General features: G+C 41.9%; 2 protein-coding genes across 3 annotated transcripts in view; one reads left to right on the top strand and one right to left on the bottom strand.

Annotated features, from left to right (window-relative positions):
* The window catches only part of capn9 (calpain 9), a 68236-nt gene extending 57429 nt beyond the window's left edge, over positions 1 to 10807 (bottom strand). The window contains exon 1 of the mRNA XM_043681018.1: positions 10446 to 10807. Within this exon, the coding sequence (XP_043536953.1) occupies positions 10446 to 10670 (225 nt within the window). The 5' untranslated portion in view covers positions 10671 to 10807. The remainder of the gene's footprint in view (positions 1 to 10445) is intronic.
* The window catches only part of agt (angiotensinogen), a 29729-nt gene continuing 10932 nt past the window's right edge, over positions 4467 to 23263 (top strand). Inside the window, exons 1-3 of one of the 2 annotated variants that reach the window (XM_043681030.1) lie at positions 4467 to 4614; positions 15696 to 15891; positions 18459 to 19238. In XM_043681030.1, the coding sequence (XP_043536965.1) occupies positions 18482 to 19238 (757 nt within the window). In that variant the 5' untranslated portion in view covers positions 4467 to 4614; positions 15696 to 15891; positions 18459 to 18481. Of the gene's footprint in view, positions 4615 to 15695; positions 15904 to 18458; positions 19239 to 23263 lie in introns of those variants that run through there. The other variant, XM_043681039.1, reaches the window with a different exon arrangement.

Here is a 23263-nt window from a genome sequence, read left to right as displayed (position 1 = left end):
GGAGTTTGTTAACTGTAGTTGACAAATCCAATTACTCATTGCACTAATTTTACACCTGTTGATCACCACATCACTCAGCTCTCCCCTCTTCAAGATCTGGGCAAAGACTTTTTGCTATCAGTACATGATCCATACACTCAACTTGGGCATCTTTAATTGCAATTTTTTTCTTGTTCAGGTTCATCTGGCAAGGTATGTCTAGAAGTCGCATTAGATTTTGATTGTGGTGGGCAGTAGCTTCTTCCATTGTGATTCCATATCCATAAACTAGAATAATATCCACCATGCTTTCTATTTTTGGAAGATCACTGATTATATCATGTTGCCTGCATTCATGGAGCCATGGAAATGCTAAACAACATGCACAAACATCAGTATTTCACAAACCCATGTCCAGAATGGCAGAATGGATGGCATGGCGGCTCAATGGTTAGCATTGCTGCCTCACGGGGCCAGGGACCTGGGTTCGATCCCAGCCTCAGGCGACTATGTGGAGTTTGCACATCCTCCCTGTGTCTGCATGGATTTCCTCCCACAGTCCAAAGATGTTTAGGCTAGGTGGATTAGCCATGGAAATGTAGGGTTACAGGGTTAGGCCAGGGTTGAGTAATCTGTCCTTTTGGCACAAATATACAAGTACTGATATCACATAACCTCAACCTTACTTTTGAGATCTTCATTTTTGGATCATCGTGTTCAGCCACTTTGCATAGGTCTGTAAAGGACATAATATTGTAATGACATAACAGTGTCTATCTGACATTTCACATAACCTTGGTGTTCTCCTTCTACAGTCCTCATTCCACAGTCACAAACCATTTATCACCTATCACCCTGATTGAACAACATATTATATGGTAAAGAGTGAATCTTCAGCTGTTCTTTCTCCAGTCGCCATCTGTACTTACCTGTTCATGATTTTTTTCTGGCCAAAGAATTATGCTCAAAATGATTCAGCTTCTTACAGTGAGAACACTGTTGTCCCCACACTGAACATGACTTCTTTTCCTTAATGTGATATCCTCCTCAGTATTTGCATCCTGCTGTTTATCAATGATGTTTCTGTCCTTTTGACCTGAAATGTCTGTCAGCATAATACAAGACTTGGTATATTCTTCCAAGAGTATGTTCCAGTTGCTAATTGATAACCTTAGTGCTTCCGCACATGTTGATCATTTTGCTGAGTACTTTTCACCTCTCTGTGAACATGCTCTCACTGCAGAGTTTCTTATACCTAATACAATGTTATTTTCAATTAGCCATATTCTAGTTGTGCAGATTCACAGGATTCTGGGAGCTGTTAATATACTCACGTATTGATGAACGAACTCTTTTTCACCTATGATCCTAACACATAGCATTCATAAGTTGTCCTCACTTGGGATTAAAATAATACATTCAAAGCTTTCTAAATTTCTGCAGTCTATTTTTCCCAATCTTTGTAGAGATTTAGGGGAATACATTTTGAAACAGTCTCTCCCCAACAGAGATACAAATTATAGCTACTCATAGCTGCTCTAAATTGTTAATTAAATCTGTCACAATCTCCTAGATTTGCCACTGTAAGTGGAAAAATTGAGAGTTCCGTTTCAGTCACCTCTAATTTCAACTGATGTTGGGAGAGAAAGAAATGCTGCTGTTCTGTTTTAACCAGTGCTTTCCACAGCAGTCTATTTTCTAAAAATTCATTTTCTGCAGCATGTAGCAGCTTTCAGCAGTCCTGCACATTCTAGTTTTAATTAAATAATTTAACAACTTTTACTTTTCTATATCTCTTCAACAATCAGTCTCAGCTCCAGTCCAACAGTATTTTACAGTTTGCAGGACAACAGTCTCACTTGTACTGTGTCTTTATTGCACTGATTCCAACTTGGATGTTTGTAGTGAGTGCCTCATAGAAAAGGTCACTTGACTACACCAAGCTGGGAAGCACATTTGTACAGTTTGATTCCAAACAGGACACTAATGTAATCAGACTGCTTTCTTGATCCATTTCCTTTTGTTATTCAAAAACATCAGATTCAACAGAATAATATAATTTTTTTTAATAAGTTCATATTATGCAATTCAACATCAATACCGATTAAATCACTCAGCACAATCCCATTCGTACAAACTCTTATTCGTGAGTTCACAATTCAATGCTGAACTCAGGTACTATGTTTCACCATGCCAGACCAACTACAGCAAACATTAGTTTGTTCAAAACACTTATAACAATTCCAACATTTGATGTACACATTCCATGCGTACTACAGTAAAATTCACATTAGCTGGGACATGGCAACCAGAATGCTCTACCAACCAAAGTCTCTGGTAATCATCCCCACCTCACAATGGCCATGAACCATGTATATGTTAAACTTTTTCATTTTCCTTCAAGGGTGATATTCGAGATTTAAAACTATTTATTCATAGTTCCCTGAATAATGGTGCTTCTCCCTTCTTTACAGAGAGGGTGTGTGACCCAGCTGTTCACAAAATGCAGCAATGCATCTCAGTAATAGCTAGGAAGTGGTACATTGGAGCAACTCAGCACAAAGCGTTAAGTGTTTCATTTCATCCATCCCTTTCCCTGCTATTCATAGTGATTTAATTACTGCCTTCTTTACTAAGCTTTATAAAGGTTGTCTTTGTTGTCTAGTTCTTCCTATCTGAGGCATTCAAAAGTATCACTATGTAAGGCAATGCACATTTTATCAACATCTCCAACAGTCATTGTTACTATTAGGCAACTCCCTAATAACCGGTATTTTTATTTCCTAGCACCACCCATTCTTAGTGTGTGCACCAAATAATGCACATTTTACAGTAACACCAATTTACAATATTCTAAAAGACACAAAATGCAGCCTTCAGATAAAATGGAACCAATATGCATTTGCTCATTAATCTTTCACAATGATTTTACTCGTGTAGTAGCAGATCCCCTCAAGCTCTGTATTAATTGATTATCATAAAGTGACCACACACTTCAACCTGAATGGGCAACTTTCCTTCTTTTTCAATATCTTCCTTGGCTTACATGTGACTCCAAACCCACAGCAATGTGAATGAATTTTAACTGCTTCTGAAATAGCCTACGGAGCCACTTATTTCAGGGACAATTAGGGATAGGCAATAAATGCTGGCTCTACCAGCAACAGCCATGTCCCATGTGTAGTGACTGTAACAAGGGAAGGTTAGCCAGCTGAACATCATAAAATATGCATTCCCTGATTTGGGCTGTTAATCTGGTCCAATCAGGGAGACCTTGCTGATGTAAAAGGATGAATCTCAGGGATATTGAGATGCTGAATGCCTGACTCAATGAGAGGCAGTGCTATTGTGTAAGGCTACGCATTTGTAAATAAAGCATTTTTGATGATGGGATGCTGGCCTCTGAAGAGTTATTTCACCATGAAAGTTTTTATTTTAAAAATAAGGTCCTTCCTATCACTCTGTATAGGCTATTTATAATTTTATGCACCCTAATTAAAATCCCCCTGTGCTTCCTTTGTTCCATCCAAAACAGCCCCAGCTGGTCCAGTCTTTCTCGTTGCTGAAGTTCCTCATTTCTGACAATATGTTTGGCTCTAAAATCACTGAATATTAATGCCAGGTGAAGGGGATTCTACAGAAAGGTTGACAGCTGATGACTGGTTGAGGATGAGTCAGCAATTGGTGTGAGCCACACCCTCTGGTACATCACCATACCGGCCACTTTAAACAAGGAATAGTTGAGGTGGAAGCCATATTGGACGTTCTGCTATAATGCATGTTTCATCAGCACAAATTGACTATAACGCGATTGATGAATTGTGAAACACAAACTTTCTACTAAACAGGTATAGTGATTTTCTATTAGCGATCTTCTACAGCGCGAGGTTACAGAGTTATCCAACAAGTATTTAAAGTTATGAAAGATTTTGAAAGTGTGGAGACATTATTATTATATTAGATACCCTACAGTACAGTACCTAACTGGAAGCCATCAAGATAAGATGGTCACCAAAAAATCCCATAGGGAGTTCAGGATAAACTTCTTCATCAAGAGAGTAATGAGAATGTGGAACTTCCAAACTCATGGTGTAGTTAAGGGAAATGGAAGTACATAACATTAATAACAATAGATGAATATGAAAGAGTTCGGTGGGGAGGGTTTGTAATAGGAAGTTCTGGTAATAGAACTAGATTGAGGGACTTCGGTGAAGTATACATGAAACATGGTCTAATTGTAATGAACAGCATGTTTCTGTGCTGTATGTTCCATATAATCTAATTGAATAAATTAACTATGTAGTTTGAGCATCCTTTTAAAACATTATGAACATTTGGAACTCTCTCCCTGCAAAGGCCATGGAAGTAGAATCTCAATATTTTTAAGGCAGAAATGATGGATTTTTGAAGGCAAAGAGTGTGAATGGTTATCAGGGTAACCTGGATTTGTGATTGTACTCAGCTTAACTATGGTCTTATCAAAAGGTCCTGAAGAAGTCCGAAACGCCGCCTTCTCCACTGCTTGATGCTGCCTGGCTTGTTGTGTTCTTCCAGCCTCCTGCCTGGCTACTTATCAAGAGGTGAAGCAAGTTTGAATGACTGAATGGTCCAGTCCTACTCCTTGTTTATATGTTTGTAAGTACAAACCAGTTTAAAAAAAAACACAAAGATGAACTTTGATCTGCTTCTTGAAAGTTGTTGGAATCTGTAATGTCAAAGAAACCAAATCTTTCTGACTCATCTTTTTCTGGTTTGCACAACAGAAATGTCATTAATTACTGTGGGCAGGGCAGCATTTGGAGCTGTTCATTTACTTCATAATTTACAAGAACAGTATCAAAACTGAGAATTTACATCAATCTGGAAAGACTGAACAGGGCAGGGAGACTCCCTTCATGGTCAAAGAACAGGCTTAGGGGGAGCAGAGGGGTGAAAGTATTTGATGTAGAAAAATGTTTTTACTTGCCTAAAACTTAGAGCGATAAATATAGGTAAATCACTAATAAATGCAAACACTAACTTCAGGGGATACGTCTTTACCCAGAGAGTGATGGGAATGTGGAACTTGGAGTAGTTGAAACAAGTAATCAGTGCATTTAAAGAAAAACTAGATAGGTGCATAAGGGAAAAGCAATTTTGATGCTGTGAGATGGAGATTGGTGGGAAGAGATACACGTATGTGAAGGATAAAATACCAACACTGACCAATTGAGCTAAATGGCCTGGTTCTTAACTGTTAATCCCATGTAAATCCACATAATACACCTAGTCAACATTTTCAGTCAGACTAGCCAAATAGATGTCTTCCAAATGATTGCTCAGAGATATTACATTAGGATACAGGAATTTTTTTTTCCCCCAACAAGGCGAATCAACATCACTTAAATCATTGAAGCTAAAATAAAGCCTCCCTTATCAGAGCATGGTCACACCCTTCAATGGGCTGGGCAGTGCACTTCTGCATTTTTGTCACTGTTGATGAATGCAAAGTATGTGTGTACTCTGCGGATGATAAAATCTGTATCTTCAGTAACAATGATTAGAATAGGAACTCTGGCTTACTTTCCCTGTTAGAGCACAGAAATGCTGAGATCATTGTACAAGCTCCTTCGTAACATAACCTGGTCTGGTTTTCAGACCATCACACATTGCAAAGTCCAGGGAGAGAAGCTAAGCAATGGGTGTGGAGCATAAATGATCAAAACAGGAGAGAGTGGATCTGGAATGGCATCAAAACCTCCCTTTAGTTATTAGCATTGTAAGCAATCTGTTGTTTGCATGATGAGTACAGATCAAGTCGAATTAAAAGAGCCACGGACTTAAGTAGAATACAGTGGGGTCATTTTTTTTTAAAGAAACACTTCCTTAGATTGTTGGCACTGCCAGCATGGCCAACATTTGTTGCCTATTCCCAATTGCTCTTGATTGGGCCCATTTCAGAAGGAGTTAAGGATTAACCACATTTCTGTGGATCTGGTAAAGATGGACAATTTTGGTTCTGAAAGGACATTGGGGAACCAGATGGGTTCTTTTGACAATTGACAATGGGTCATTAGCTTCTAGCTATATTTTCCAGAGTTCTTCTTATTATGTGAACCCACGTCCCCACAGTGTTAACTATCTGGAATACTAGTCCAGCAACATTATCACTACATCGTCACCTACTCTTCATTAGGGAGAATTTGGAGTAAGAGGCACATGGGGGGAGTTATAGAAGCAGAGCACATAATGAGAGGACGAGGGGTCAAGATGAGTGGATGAGGAAGAGAAATGTAGAGAGGGAGCTAGAGAGAGAAAGAGAAGGTGACCCAGTCAGGACTGTGGCTCCACAGCAATAATGTTATGTTGTAGAGAGAAGTGCCAGAGGAGGATTTCTGACTTGTGGGAAGAGGACTTCATCTGATGGCGAGCAGGGATAATGATGCCTGGAATTAGTGAATGTTGGGATAGGAGGGAAATGCTGGAATAGGAAGAAAATGAGGATATAAGGGACAATTGGAGCATGAGATACAGCTGGGAATGGAGGGAGGACTAAGACACAAGTGTGAGCTGGGATGCAAAGGAGAGCTGGAATATGAGGGAGATGGTGGAATATAGAATAAGGGCAGAAATTGCTGGAGAAACTCAGCAGGTCTAGCAGCATCTGTGGAGAAAAAGCAGAGTTAATATTTTGAAAGCAGTGACCCCTCTTCTGAATAGAAGTAGTTCTGAATAAGGGTCACTGGACCCAAATGTTAACTCTGCTTATTCTCCACAGATGCTGCCAGACCTGCTGAGCTTCTGCAGCAATTTCAGGTTTTGTTTCAGATTTCCATCATCCACATTATTCACTTTTTTTGCTAAAATTTAGAGTTATACGTGCTATCGATAGCTTTCCAAAATTAGATTATCCACTAGCCTCTTTCTAAACATCAACTTGGTGGCCTCGTTCAGTCATGGACATCAGAGGATATCCCTCTATCCAACCAAGCTTCACATTTATCTGTGAGTGTTCATGAGTATTCATCAAGGTGACAATATTTTTAAGGGGTTCTTTTAAAAAAAGATGTTCCTCATTCCCCTCATTCTGTTTTGAAATGTAATTAATGTCTCTTTGCTTTAAGTGGCATGTAACATAGTGTTCTTTTTTAAATTCTTAGGTCATCACTGGCAAGCTCATTATCTACTGCCCATTCCTATGTGAGGAGGAGTTTTTGGTTTGACAGAGCTGGATGGGCCTTTGTCATGTCCAAGTCTGGTGCCATGGTTGACGTTGAGTGTTCCATCCAATTTATTCTCATTTTAATTTTCTTTAGCAGTTTGATACAATTGGTGATTTATTTGGCAGTGAAAAATTAACCATAATCTGGAATCACATTCAATAAGATTGAGTAAGAATGTCAGATTTCCTTCCTTAAAGGAAATTAGTGAACCAAATGACTCTTTAATGGCAATCTAGCAGTTTCATAATCACTATATTCAACTTAATCAATTAACTAAAATTTGAATTCACCAACTGCTACATTGATATTTGAACTCATGTCATACCAGATGATTAGTCTTTGCTGTGACAGTATGTGTCCAGGGACTATAATGACATGCTACCATTTCTGTGTGTGTGCAGTATCAGATGCTGTGTGTTCACAAAATCATGGACTTGTCCAATACCTTTGGAAGGTTGTGACTATTGAAGTCACAATAGATATTACTTCTGTAGACCAGACATTTGCTCTTCTGCAAAAAAAAGTTTGCCTTTCCTCCTCTTAACACTTTAAAAATAAAGAATTCCAGCACTTATAGAAATCAGGTATATGTGCCAGTGGATTGATTCTGAAGCATACACATACTCTGGAAATCAATCCAGGATACTCTATATACAGGATACTCTATATACAGGTTACTCAATTCCCCCTACTGCCTCTTCACACATTTCTTTATGTATACACATGGTGACCACATAAATGGGATCACACTGCACAAATAGGTTTTACCATTCAAATCACAATGAAGACTTCATTCCCTTCTCAGTCAGTAACCTCGATTCCCGTGTTTGCAGCTCCCAATTTCTTTTGGTGATTTACATGGGATGTGATGCCAGTATTACAGCAATGAGCTTAAGTCTTTGCTGCCTAGCAAGTCACTAAGTTGATAAGGCATTTTAGCCATCCTTGAGATGATGGCGAGCTGCCTTCTTGAACTGCTGTAGTCAATATGTTGGAAGAGCTCCCAGAGGGGCCATAGGCATCCCTTTCTGTTAGACAGAAAAAAAGTGGTTTTATAGCTTGAGAAACACTACAATCAGGAATGGGGTAAGACAAAGAAGGTGCCATCAATGATCTACCACAGCGAAATGGCATTAAATCCATTGATGTTGATATCATCCAGCAACAAAATTTAGCCACCTAGCCACCGAGTTAACTGACTCACTCAGTGAAGGAGTGGTGGTATATTTCCAAGTCAGGATGGTGAGTGGTTTGAAGGGGAATTTGCAGGTGGTGGTGTTCCAATGGATCAGCTGCCCTTGTCTTTCCAGGCCTTGGATTTGGAAGATGCTATTCAACAGCCCTTGATAAGTTACTGACATGCATCTTATAGAAAACAACTCTGCTACCAGTGCATCGTGCTGGATGGAGTGAATGTTGGGATGGTAGTGGAAAAGATGCCTATCAAGTGAGCTGTTTGGCCTGGATGGTGTCAAGCCTTTTGAGTGTTGTTGGAGCTGCACTCATCCAGGCGAGTGGGGGTATTCCAACATACTCTTGACATGTGGCTTCTGGAGAGGCTCTAGGAGACAGAAAATGAGTTACTTGCTGCATGATTCCTAGCCTCTGATCTTCTGTGGCAGCCACTGTATATGGCTAGTCCAGTGGAATTTCTAGTCAATGGTAACCTACAGGATGCAGGGTGTGGGATTATGTATGCAGCCCTCAGCCTCCATGTGGACAGCCATCAGTTACTAAATGCACAGCCCTCAATTACTGAGAATGCAGAACTCAGTTTTCATGTACAAGGTCTTCAATCACTCTGTATGCAACCCTCGATCCCCAAGTACACAGCTGTCCATATGTAAGTAGCATTTAATCGCCATTTACTCAACCCAGTCCCTGTGTACATAACCTTCACTTCCTATGTATGAAATCCTGAGTCCCAGTGTATACAACCCTAAGTCCCTGTGTACAAATCCCTAAGTCTCTTGTGTGCAGTCCTCAGTCATGGTATGCAGCTTTAAGACATTATGGATATATCTCAATTGCCATTTACAGAATCCTCAGCCCCTGTATAGCCAGCCATCTGTTTATGATAAAATATCCTCAATCGTCATATACAGAGCTAACAGTCAGGATGGTGAGTGGCTTGAAGGGGAACTTGCAGGTAGTGGTCTCATTGCCAATCCCAAAACTGACACACCCTCATCAAACATCTCAGTAACTCCTGTTTAGACAGTCTGCTTCCCCTGGAACTTACTGCAGCTCAGCCAACCTTGGTTGTTCAAGCCTTTCTTACCCATCATTATCCCTTGACCTTCACTGGCTCCCAGTCTGACAATACCTCAAAACACAGCTCTCAGTCCATGTATAATCTCAGTTCCAGTATGTACACAGCTCTCAGTCCTGTAAAACCTCAGTTCCAGTATGTACACAGCCATCAGCCCCTGTCATAACCCCAGTTCCAGTATGTACACAGCTCTCAGTCCTGTATAACCTCAGTTCCAGTATGTACACAGCTCTCAGTCCCTGTCATAACCCCAGTTCCAGCGTGTACACAGCTCTCAGCCCCTGTCATAACCCCAGTTCCAGCGTGTACACAGCTGTCAGCCCCTGTCATAACCCCAGTTCCAGCGTGTACACAGCTCTCAGCCCCTGTCATAACCCCAGTTACAGCGTGTACACAGCTGTTAGCCCATGTAATAACCCCAGTTCCAGCGTGTACACAGCTCTCAGTTCCTGTCATAACCCCAGTTCCAGCATGTACACAGCTCTCAGTCCCTGTAATAACCCCAATTCCAGCGTGTACACAGCCATCAGCCCCTGTCATAACCCCAGTTCCTGCATGTACACAGCCATCAGCCCCTGTAATAACCCCAGTTCCAGCGTGTACACAGCTCTCAGTCCCTGTCATAACCCCAGTTCCAGCGTGTACACAGCCGTCAGCCCCTGTCATAACCCCAGCGTGTACACAGCTCTCAGCCCCTGTCATAACCCCAGTTCCAGCGTGTACACAGCTGTCAGCCCCTGTAATAACCCCAGTTCCAGCGTGTACACAGCCATCAGCCCCTGTCATAATCCCAGTTCCAGCGTGTACACAGCTCAGCCCCTGTCATACCCCCAGTTCCAGCGTGTACACAGCTCTCAGTCCCTGTCATAACCCCAGTTCCAGCGTGTACACAGCTCTCAGCCGCTGCAATAACCTCAGCCCCGAAGTGTACAAAGCTCTCAGTCTTTGTATATGCAACGCCAATCACGTGTACACATAGAGCCAGCACTTACTTTCGGCCGTTTCCACTCAAAACTAACCGCCGGCTTCTCGCTGTAAAATAGGGAAGATTCGTCCGCTGGGAATTCTGGATCCTCGTATAAAACCCCCTGCGTTAAGCACAGATTTTTCAGCTCCTGGTAGGTTGCCTTTCTCGCCTTCACCCCGATGGTCCCTCGGTCTTTCACTGCCTTCTTTTTTTGAGAGCCCCCACTCGCCGAGCTGAACACATAAGGCATGTTTGGCAGGTAACAAGTGAAGCCGCGACAACAACTGCAGGAGCTGAAGAGAGTCCCTGGGTAAGGTGTTGGTTTACCTGTCTCTGCAGAGTTTCACCTGTTGTGGAATGTCCTGTAGAACGCCACCTCACTGCACATTAACTCCACCTCCCCTCAGAGAGCTTTCCTCTCACTTCTATTGTCATTGCCAATCCCAAAACTGACACACCCTCATCAAACATCTCAGTAACTCCTATTTAGACCATTCTGCTTCCCCTGGAACTTACTACAGCTCAGCCAACCTTGGTTGTTCAAGCCTTTCTTACACCTGGACTCAACTATTTCAACATTCTCCTGGCTAGCCTCTTGTCTTTTATCCCCTACAGCCTATATCCTAGCTCGCACCAACTCCTGTTCACCCATCATTATCCCTTGATCTTCACTGGCTCCCAGTCTGACAATGCCTCAAAACTAAACTTCTCATCCTTTTCTTCAAATTCCTCCCTCCCGTGGCCTAGTCCACCCCTCTGCAATCTCCTCCAGCAGTATAGCCTCTGGGATATCAGTGTGCTACCAATTCTGACTCGAGAATTTTACATGCATGTTTCAGATTGTGGATGGTCATGATAGGGGGTACCATCACTTGGCTTACCAGGATAGTCTTAACACCTGCCATTATCATATGGAGGAAAGATTCACAGGTTAATGTACAACTTGTTCAGCCATGTATTACTCAGCTTCTCCGGCTGCTAAATCCTAAATAAGGACTTGAGCTCAGAGGCAGAAACACTATCACTGCACCACTATCTTAAGCAAAAATCATAAATTTCCAGAGACGTAGTAGGTCTGTCAGAATCTGTGGAGTGAAATCAGACTTAATGTTGCAAGTCAGAACAGTTCTGAAGAACGGCCATTGGACCTGAAACATTAAATCTGCTTACTCTCCACAGATGCTGCCAAACCCACTATGTTTCTCCAGCAAATTCTGTTTTTGTTTCAGATTTCCAATGTCTGTAGTTCTTTGTTTTGTTTTAGACCTATCTCCTAACTATGTGTATATAACTGGTCTGCACATTCTGTAGTAGGACAGCAGCATGGTCATGTTCAGGTGAAACTCTTTATCCACATACTTTCAGCAGAGATGTAAGTCTGATTTAAATAAGTCTACTAGTTACCAGAACTGGACACATGAGAATTTGTTGCGAATGCATTGCCTGCACATGCTATTATCTCACGACACTGCTGCACAGGAATACTGCACATCCAGGAATGATTCACAGGCAGGTTATAATAGGGAGGGCCTTTGATTATATCTTACTCACAGCATGTTGTGCCATTAGGAAATAAAAACTAGTTCAACCGGGCCATGTAGAACAACTTGCTGTGGCCCCTCAGATTTGGGAGTGCCTAGTAATGCAAGACACTTGAAAGAATTGCCACTGTTTCTGTGAAACTGTTTTGTCCTGAACACCTCAAAACTATTTATTAATTTCATTCCTTTCTCTCAAGATTTCTAGTGAACACCCAATGACACAAGAGGGAAGAAGCTAACTTTCTTCCACAGTATATCTAGTCTATGAGCTGAGGTTTTGTTTCGCAGTAAGTGCATGAGGAAGTTACATTTTGCAGTGAGGCTGTAGCAAAAACTTTGGGAAGTCAAGAATATCACTTCATTATTGCCAAAGTCTCTAATATCTACTCCAGTGTTGATTTTATGAGAGTCAAAGAAACTTACAGCCGAGAAAAAGGCACTTAGGCCCATCACATTCGCACTGGTCAAAAACAACCACCTAACTATTCCGATCCCATTTTCTAGCACTTGCCCATAGCCTGTATGCCTTGGCATCCCAGGTGTATATATGAGTACTATTTAAATGTAATGCAGGTTTCTGCCTGTACCACCCTTGGAGACAGTGCATTCCAGATTCCCATTACTGTCTAGGTGAAAATGTTTTTCCTCACATGTCCTCTGAACTTTCTGCCCCTTACCTTAAATCTATGTCACTATCCATTGAGTTAAAAATCACACAACACCAGGTTATAGTCCACCAGATTTATTTCAAAGTACAAGCTTTTGGAGTTCTGCTCCTTCATCAGGTAGCTAGTCAGGACTAGCTACCTGAAAAAGGAGCAGTGCTCTGAAACCTTGTACTTTGAAATAAACCTGTTGGACTGTAACCTGGTGTTGTGTGATCTTTAACTTTGTCGACCCCAGTCTAACACCAGCACCTCCACATCATGAGTATTCATTGATTCATGTCCCATCAAGGGAAAATGTATCTTCTAGTCTACCCATCTATGCCCCTCATAATTTTATACAACTCAGTCATGTCCCCTCTTAATCTCTTCTGCTTTAAGGAAAACATCTGCAGTCTATCCAATCTCTCTTCATAACTGAAGCTCTCCAACCCAGGCAACATCTGTGTAAATGTCCTGTGCACCCTCTTCAAGGCTATTACAAACCTCCTATAATATGGATTCCTAACTGCACACAATACTCTAGGTGTGACCTAAGCAATGTTTATACAGTGCCACTGTAACCTCCCACCTTATTATCCACTTTATTCAACTGTCTTGATAGTTCACTCAGCAGCCCATTTTTTTTCAACCTTTTCCAGTTCTCAGATACTGTAGCAGTCCATGTCCAATTGCAGCAAGACCTGGAAAATGTCCAGGTTTGGGCTGACAAGTAGTAGTTCACATTCCTTGTCACACAAGTGTCAGGCAATGACCATCTCCAATAAGACAGAATATATGACATGCCTTGACATTCAATTGTACTACTATTGCTGAATTCCCCACAAGAGTGTGATGAAATACTTCCCACTTGTCTGGATGAGTGTGGCTCCATCAACACTCAAAAAGCTTGACATCATCCAGGACAAAGCAGCCCACTTGATCAGCACAGCATTCTCAAACATCTTCTCCCTCCACCTACAAGGCTCAGTGGCATCAATGTGTACCATCTACAAAATAAACAGAAATTTGCGCAAGGTCCTTAGGCAGAACCTTCCAAACCCATGACTGCTACAACCTAGAAGGACAACGATAGTAGATGGGTGGGAACACCACGACCTGCAGGTTCCCTCTAGGTTACTCACTATCCTGACTTGGAAAAGATATCACCAGCTAAACTTCGTATCCCCAAAGTGAGGCCCAATAGGAGTCAGATTGTGCGCAGTGGTGGTTTCACAGATTTCAACATCGTATCTCTGTTTTGTGGATCCAACCTCTCTTTCTGTCACACATCTTTCCTACTTCTGATGACTAGCAGAGGGAGATATCTGCCACTTCAAAATTAGAATGGAACGTGTCAATAGTATTGAACTTATTAATGTCAGAAATATATGAAAAACTTACAACATACCTTTATCTCAAACTCCTTTTTAAAATTCATTTTCCCTAATGAAGTTCTAGTCAGAATCTGTGCCTTATGTCCAGGTTTTCCAATGAGACACAACTGATACTCTTGTGCCTTCTCATTATGCCATTAGCATTATTCTGAAGAACAGAATAGAAGTTCTCTCCAATTCCTTGGCCAATACTCATCCCTCAACCAACATCACAAAAATATAGACGGTCCGATCACATTGGTTTTGGGAGCTTTCTGTGCAAATTGAATGCTGCAGCTCCTAAACAGTGACCAGATTTTGAGGAATATAGAATATAGGAGGCATGGTTAGGAAGTTTGTAGGTGACACCAAAATTGGTGGTATAATGGACAGTGAAGAAGATTATCTAAGATTACAAAGAGATCTTGATCAATTGGTTCAATGGACTGAAAGGTTTGGTAAAACAAACAAGGGCAGGACTTACACAATTAAAAGTAGGGCTTTGGGTAGTTAGGGGTTCAGGTATATAATTCTTTGAAGTTTATATCACATATCGATAAGGTGGTTAAGAAGGCATTTAGCACGCTTGAGTTCATTGTTCAGACCTTTGAATATAAGAGTTGGGAGGTTATGTTGAGCTTGTACAAGATGTTGGTGAGGCCTCTTCTGGAGTATTGTGTGCAGTTCTGCTCACCCTGTTATAGGAAGGATATTATTAAGCTGGAGAGGGTTCAGAAGAGATTTACAAGGATGTTGTCAAAGGAGTGTAGGACATTGAGGGGTGAACTTATAGAGTCATAGAACCGTACAGCATGGAAACAGATCTTTCAATCTAAATTGTCCATGCCAACCAGATCTCCAAAATTAATTTAGTCCCATTTGCCAGTGTTTAGCCCATATCGCTCTAAACCTGCTTATTCATGTACCCATCCAGATACCTTTTAAATGTTGTAATTGCACCAGCCTCCACCACTTCCTCTGGCATCTCAAACTCTTGAGGGTTATATATAAAGTGAATGGTAGGTGTCTTTTCCCTAGGTTGGGGGATTTCACGAATGGAGATCATGTTTTAAAGGTGAAAGGAGAAAGATTTTAAAAAGACAGGAAAGGTTTTTTTTAACACAGAGATTGGTTCTTTTGTGGAATTAACTACCAAAAGAAAAGGTGGATGCGGTTACAGTTACAACTTTTAAAAGACATTTGGATAAGTACATCGTTAAGAAATGTTTGGAGGGAAATGGGGCAGGCACGGATAGGTGAGACTAGATAGTTTGAGATTCCTGAAGAAGGGCTTATGCCCGAAACGTCGATTCTCCTGTTCCTTGGATGCTGCCTTACCTGCTGCACTTTTCCAGCAACACATTTTCAGTTTGAGATTATGGTCAGCATGGACTAATTGGACCAAAGAGTATGTTTCTGTGCTGTAAGATTCTGACTCTCCAAATACCTCTTTAGCTGTAAAGTTCATAAGACCATAAAACATGGGAGCAGAAATAGGCCATTCGGCCTATCGAATATGCTCTGTCATTCATTGAGATCATGGCTGATCTGATAATCCTCAACTTCATTTTCCTGCCTTTCCCCATTACTCTTGATTCCCCCTACTGATGAAAAATCTGTCTGTCTCAGAGTACTTTTGAGGTTGGGTAAGATGCTATACAAATGAAAGTTTATTTTCTCTCATAACAAGAAAGAAATAATTCTATCATTTCAGGAGTCGATATGGTTAACAGGATGATTCTCAAAAAAACCAGCCTGGAATCTTGGAACCAATTGGGAATTTTATCAAATGGTTTTGTTTATCTTGGACAGCTACCTAGTTAATATTTAACTGGGAAGAGAAAACAGAACAGCATTTTATAAGCGATGAACCTGGACTAATCAAATCAAAGTGCACTATTTCAGAAGAGGTAAGTAAATCTGTAAGTGAAAAGTAATAAGTTCACGGGTGTAGTTGTTCAAAGTAAAGCTCATTGTATTATAGATCCTCAAATAGATATATTCATTTTATTAAACAAGACTTTTGTTTTGGCTGATTTTTGATCATTCATTGGTGATATGGACGTGTTCAACCTGTCATGGAGACACATCCAGATGCTAGTCAATCTTAACTGTGACAAATTATGGTCTATCTGGATGGTCTTCACCTCTGTGCTAGTATCCCCACCTCTGAGTCAGAAGGTAGCATGTTCTAACCTCAATCTAACTGAAAATCATCCCTGGATTCTAGTTGACACCCACTGGAATACTTGTCCGTGTGGATGATCCTGTCTCTCACTGTATGGCTTTGGAGCCTGGGAAAACCCTCCTCTGTCTAGATGACTGACTTTCTGACCCTCATCAACTGGGCTTTGGGTGGAGACATCCACAGATGCTGTGGATTCTCAGCCTGTTAAACAGCCTGTGAAACTTCTCCAACAAAGAGTGTGATTATATAATAACTTTCTTATGTGAAAATTATATTTCAGAAGTGTGAGTAGTTTTAATAGTTCGCATATTTTAATTATGCCTGGTGGAAACTATTACAATTTGATATCAAGGTTAACAATCGACTTCAGCTAATGCAATGTGAATGATTGTGACGCTGCCAAGTCTAGGTCTCTTGCAGAGGTTCAGATTGCGGGCAATTATCTACCTGAGTCACCACAATTACAATTTGAGGTTTTTTCTCATGTTCCTGTGGCCATATGTTCCCTGACCACCCACAGTTAAGGGTTGTCCAGGTTTTCCCTGAAAGGTTAGAATCTGGAGTTTTACCATTCAGGTAATTAATTAGATTTGAGATTGATGATGTTCAGCTATGAGATATGCCATCATGAGATACCACTGTCATCAGGCAATGGAGTTATGTTCCAGTAGGGACTGTGTGATTTCAAACCTGTGTGTAAAGTGTTTTCTCTGTCAATGAGGGTGCTTTGTTAGTTATCATCCAATGGTAGATAAGGATAAACACTTTCCAGTAGAAACAATAGAAGGCCCAAGAGTCAGGCGCCACAAATTGAAGGTGATTTGGCAAATGAACCAGAGGTGACACACGGAAGCATTCTTTTATAAAGTGAGTTGTTGGGAAAAGGTGATGGTAACAGTTTTGGTCATAACTTCTGAAAGGGAAATACTCAAAGGGAAAACATTTTCATAGGTGTGAAGAAAGGGCAAGTATTTAGAACAAATGGAGCAGCTTTACGATAGGTTTAGTACAGAAACTATGGGCTGACTGGTCTTTTTTTGTGTTGGATCATTTGAAAATATCCATCACAGATTAGTCTTTTAAAGCTTTCAAAGTTAGTAGCAATGGAGGGATTGTGATGTAAGGATTTACTGGCTGCAAATTGCTTTGTGTGTACATGAGAACTGAATAAAATGGGGACTAAGAGCTGTTACGTGAAGACTGAGGGCTGTGTGAGTGGGGACTGAGAACTGTATGGGTGGGGACTGAGACCTGTGTACGTGGGGACTGAGAGCTGTGTACGTGGGGACTGAGAGCTGTGGTAGGTGGAGACTAAAACTCTGTACATGCATACTTGAATTAAAAATACTCATCCTCCTGTACAAATACCAAAATATTCTCATCCCCTCTTTTTCCCTGTTATCATTTCCAACCCGTCAACCCTCTGAGAATATTTTCTTCTACATCCAGTGTTTTGCCTATCCCAATTTCCATGCCTTTGCCATTTGTGGTCAGGCCTTCGCTGCCTCTGTCTGCTCTGCAGTTCTCCACAAAATCTCTCCACCTCACTTCCTCCATAAGAACAAAAATGGAAGGAGCAGAAGAAGGCCATTTGATACTTTGAGACTGTTATACCAGTCAATAGCACTACAGCTGATCTGATTATGGCCTCATCTACACTTTCCTGCCTGTCCCTCAGAACCTTTGGATCCCCTTGTCAGACCATTGAAAGTGTGTTTACACTAGCCCTGAATATACTCAGTGACCGATGTTTCTTCTAAGCAGCTCAGCCACTCAGAAGGTCCACATATAGTGAATGGTATTTGGATGCATCAACCTTCAGTTCTATAAGTCACTGCCGCACACAGACCTCGGAGATCCAATGAGAGGGAACATAGTCACTGAGCCATGCAACCTCCATTCTTCCCTGGAGAAAAGAACTCCCTAGACTAAAAACCAACCCTCTGACAGAAGAAATTCAGCCTCAACTCTATCTTAAATGGAAGACTCTTTATTTGAAAACTTTGACACGAGGAAAGACATCCTCTCAGTATCCACCCTGTCAAGCCCCTCAGAATTTTATACCTTTCAATAAAACTGTCTCTCATGTAAAATGCTCTATGAAACCTACCTCCTTGACCCGGCCTTTGATCACTGTCCTAATATCTCCGTACGTGGCTCTGCGTCGAGTTTTGTTTTTTAATGCACCTATTAAAAACTTTTGGAAGCCTTACTACATTTAAATGCAAGTTATCACAAGATAGCAAGTTAGTCTGTTAACTGATGGTCATTCTCCCTGTCTGATTCCAGCATTGGGTTGAAAAGTGTTAAGCATGAAGCAGATCTTCTCCCTGCTCTGGATGGGAGCATTCCTACAATGGGGGACAACAAACCGGCCCTACATTCATCCTTTCCATCTATTTACCTGCAATCAAACTGGGGTCCAGGAGAAAATGGACCAAAACAATAGCTTCCTTCTTGACCTGAGTGGGGTCGATGTCACGAGTCCTGTGAATGGGTCTGAACAGAGGTGGGAGAATAAGGTACAATGGAATGTCAGCCGCAGCAAGATTCTCTCCTTAATGACTATCCAGAAAGATCTGGGCAACCTCTGGTTTCCCAGGCTGAGCCCACTGGAAGGGTCAGGGGTAGTGCTGATGGCCCCCTTCCATCTGTACGGGAGTCTGGCCGCTCTGTCTTTGGGGACTGGGGGGATCACTGCTGAAAACTTCCGTGACCACCTGGGACTTGTGGACCACGGATGCATTGGTGATCGGCATTCCTGGGTCATGCGTTGGCAAGGCAGGCTGCTCGAACACGACATCTTATCTCAACAAGGAGGCTTGCTGGACACTGGCACCTGGTTAGTTGTCAGGAAGGATCTGCAACTCCGCCAAGCCTTCCTGTGGGAACTCCAGTGGTTCCACCCCAGCGTGCATCTGAAAACAGCCAACACTAGCCAGCCCCACATGGCTGAAGAGATGATCAACAGCCTCATCCGCAACGCAACTGCTGGAAGGGTCAGCAGCCTGGTGAATGGCCTGAGTCCGAGCACAAATCTGGTGTGGGCCAGTTACATTCACTTTAAAGGTAAGAGCCATATTAATGAGCAGAAAAAGTCAAAGGACTGAAATGGCTTATCAGACATTATCCCCAACAAACACCAATCTTAGGAGGAAACCTTAAGGAATTTCTACCTTCCCAGTGTTGGGTTCGGTGGATTGATCCTGGTTGGTTTTGTGAGGCTCACCAATATGCAGACAGGTAGCATGGACTAGGGTTATGTTCTTTTGGACTTAGGATCCTAATGGGTGACCTAGCTGAGGCCCAGAATTCGGGTGCAGGCATAAATTGCGCCAGTTTTGAGAAGTGCCTTTTTGTGCCAAGTTTATGTTCAAGCTTATTTTCTGTTTACCAAATGCAAAATCTGCCACAGAACAATACAATCAGGCAGTGCCGTAGAATGCACTTTATTTAAAATTTTATATTCAAAATGGTTCCTTAATTCTATTTGTGTGTTGAAAGGGTTGGGGGTAATGTTGATGGCCCCCCTCCATCTGTAGAGGAGCCTGGCTGCTCTATCTCTGGGGGCTGGGGGTACACTGCTCAGAACTTAGTGGGCGGCACGGTGGCACAGTGGTTAGCACTGTTGCCTCACAGCGCTGTAGACCCGGGTTCAATTCCCGCCTCAGGCGACTGACTGTGTGGAGTTTGCACATTCTCCCCGTGTCTGCGTGGGTTTCCTCCGGGTGCTCCGGTTTTCTCCCACAGTCCAAAGATGTGCAGGTCAGGTGAATTGGCCATGCTAAGTTGCCCGCAGTGTTAGGTAAGGGGTAAATGTAGGGGTATGGGTGGGTTGCGCTTCGGCGGGTCGGTGTGGACTTGTTGGGTCGAAGGGCCTGTTTCCACACTGTAATGTAATGTAATCTAAAACTTCCATGATCACCTGGGTCTCATGCACCGTGGATGCACTGGTGATCTGACTCCTGGTTCATTCATTGGCAAGGCAGGCTGCTCAAACACGACATCTTATCTCGGCCAGAGGCTTGCTGGACATTGGCACCTGGTTAGTTGTCAGGAAGGGCCTGGAACTCTGTGAAAGCTAATGCAGTTCTATTAAGAAAGCTGAAAATATGCTTATCACAAAAAAAACACCAGGAAGAACCTAATATAAAATGACCAAAAATGATATTTAAAATTATCCAGAATCATTTACTCCTTGTGATATCAAAAGCAAATTAAAGCACTGAATATGTCAAAGGTGATGGACCCTGACTCTAGTAATTGTACTGAAGACCTGTTCTAGAACTTGCCACACCACTAGTTAGTTGTTCCAGTACAGCTTCAATATTGGCATCTACCTGACAATGTGGAATATTGCCCAGTTATGTCCGTCCATGAAAAGTAGAATATGGCCAACCCTGCCAATTAGCGCATGATCAATCCATTTGCGATCATCGGTTGTATTAGCAATGCTCATTTTGACCCAACTATCTTCAGACATTTCATCAATGGCCATCCCTCCATCATAAGGGCAGATGGGGGAAAACATCATAAACATCACCACTCGGTGACACAAAGAGCAGAAAAATATGTGACAAGAAGTAGCAACCTGTGTGTAAAATGTAGCAGCTACACAATCGAATAAGAAGAGTTCATTTTATTATCTCCTGGCAGCTTCCTTCTCTCTCCAGTTTCTCCTGTGGCCTCCCAATACTCCCTGTAGCCTTTTTGTCATTCTGTAGCAAAAAGGAGGCTGACACCCAGTCCACGCCTCCCTTGCCCCTGCTACAGGCTGCTCTCACCCTTCTCCTCCCACTCCTGGCCTTTAACCCACTCCTGTTGGAGCCATAGGCTCTGCCAACCCTCCCTGGCCCACACACCAGCAGGGCACGTGTTGATTATGGTACTATAGCATACGGAATGTGTTGATATCATTAGTACATGTGCAGATGCTTCTACAGGCCTGCCTTGTCGCAGCCAGGAGACTTCACTGGCCATGTCAACTCATGTGCAGCCACCACATTGCATTATGGAGAATCACTCAGTTTCAAAGAACAGTCTAGAAATTCAAAAACATCCAGACAAGTAGTATGCTTGATTGGCATTCCATCAAACACCTTCAACATTTATCCCATTTCACCACTGACCTACAGAGGCAGCAGTGTGTACCATAAATAAGATGCACTGCAGCAACTGAAAAGGACTCCTGTAACAACATCTTCCAAACCATGAACTTTCCAATATAGAAGGATAAGGTCCGACAGGGCCTGGGAAGACCATCACCTCTAGGTTCTACTCCAGATTTGGAACTATATTGTCATTTCTTCCTTATCACCTGGTCAAAATCCTGGAATTTTCTTCTGGGGAAGTGGTGGTGTAGTGGTAATGTTACTGGACTAGCAATTCAAAGTTTGAGATTCCTGAAGAAGGGCTTATGCCCGAAACGTCGATTCTCCTGTTCCCTGGATGCTGCCTGACCTGCTGCGCTTTTCCAGCAACACATTTCTAGCAATTCAAAGCCTGCCAGTGCTTTGGGGACATGGATTCAAATCCCACCATGGTAGATGGTGATGTTTGAAATTAATTTTAAAATATCTGGAACACAGAGTTGGTCCAATGTTGATATGTAGCCATTGTTCAAAAAATATATGTAATAATTGTTAGGGGAGGAAACTGCTATCCTTACCTGGTCTGGCTTACATGTGATTCCAGACTCAAAGCAATGTGATTAATTCTTCATTGCTTCTCTGGGCAACTATGTTCACTTCCCATGAGCTCATGCCCTTTGTATTACTAGCCCAGTGACAGTGCTGCTACACCACCACCACTTCCAACCTATTTCTCCTCCTATCTTATGTAAGTCTTGTTGTGTAGAAACTGAGGTTAATGCAAAGCCCCGAAGTTTTTTTAATATGAGGAAAGGTGAAGCAAACTGGGCCTACCCTCATTAGAATTTAGAGTGAAAAGTGATGTTATTGAAATGTATAAGATTCTGATGAGCCTTGGCAGGATAGGTGTTGGGAAGATTCATAATTACTGGGCACAGTTCCAAAATAAGAGTCCCCGCACCCCGTTTTAAGATGGCAGAGAAGAGGAATTTCTTCTTTCAAACAGTTGTGGAGCTTTGGAACTTGCCACCCAAGACAGGCAGGGAGGCTGGAAAACTGACCATATTCAAGGCTGAGCTTGGCAGATTTCTGAACTGCAAGGCAGTCAAGGGTTATATGGAAAGGCAGGAAAATGGAGTTAAAGCCACACCCTTAGTCATGATCTTACTGAATGGTGGAACAGGGATAAGAAGCCAAATGGCCGACACCTATTGCTATTTTCTACACTCTAATGCATGGGAAAAAAAGGGAAAGTGGTAAAATTTGTACAAAATATGTTAAGGAATATACTCCTCCTTTGATCCCTCCTCTTCCCCCACCTCCTCGCGTGCCAGAATTGTGGTGAATAGCTGTATTTGGATGGAAGCTTTTCAAGGTTCAGTCCTAGAAGCAGTGCTCTATTTGATAATCCTTAATGACTTGAACTTTGAGGTATAGAGCACAAAGTTGAAATTTGCAGATGACACAATACTTGGAATGTCAGAAACATTGAGGAATGAAAAGTTACAATGCAAGCTAAATGATACTATTTTATAGGGGCACATGAATAGAGATACCTGGGAATGGGATGTTTGTTCAAAATCTTTTAAGGTGTTTACAAAGCAGTTAATAATATATAAGGGATCCTGGTTAGTATATGTAAAGGCAGAGAATACAAATGTTGAGTAGTTACAGGAAGGCAATGTGGCTTTAAGAGGTTATTTTATCCTGTGTTTTTTTAAAGGAAGGTTTTAAGACAAGTGGCTAATGAAGACTCATAAAGTAAACAGCTTGGGAGGCCTTGGGTTTTTAAAAAAATTTGGAAGAATGGAAGCAGCCTGGATTGGTGCAGCCAGCCCTCATAAACAGGATTTGTAGTTTTTAGTTTTTTAGCTTTAGGCAGTTACTGTTGAAGTCTCAACTGGGCAGAAGTTGCTGGAATTTTGAAGAAGTAGAAGCTTTCCTATCAGAAAGATGTTTTGAAACTTGAAAGGGTTCAGAAAAGATTTACAAGGATGTTGCCAG

This window comes from Chiloscyllium plagiosum, chromosome 3 (assembly GCF_004010195.1).
Source record: "Chiloscyllium plagiosum isolate BGI_BamShark_2017 chromosome 3, ASM401019v2, whole genome shotgun sequence".
NCBI lineage: Eukaryota > Metazoa > Chordata > Chondrichthyes > Orectolobiformes > Hemiscylliidae > Chiloscyllium > Chiloscyllium plagiosum.
Note: the sequence above shows the minus strand (reverse complement) of the source record. Positions and strands in the feature narration are given on the sequence as shown.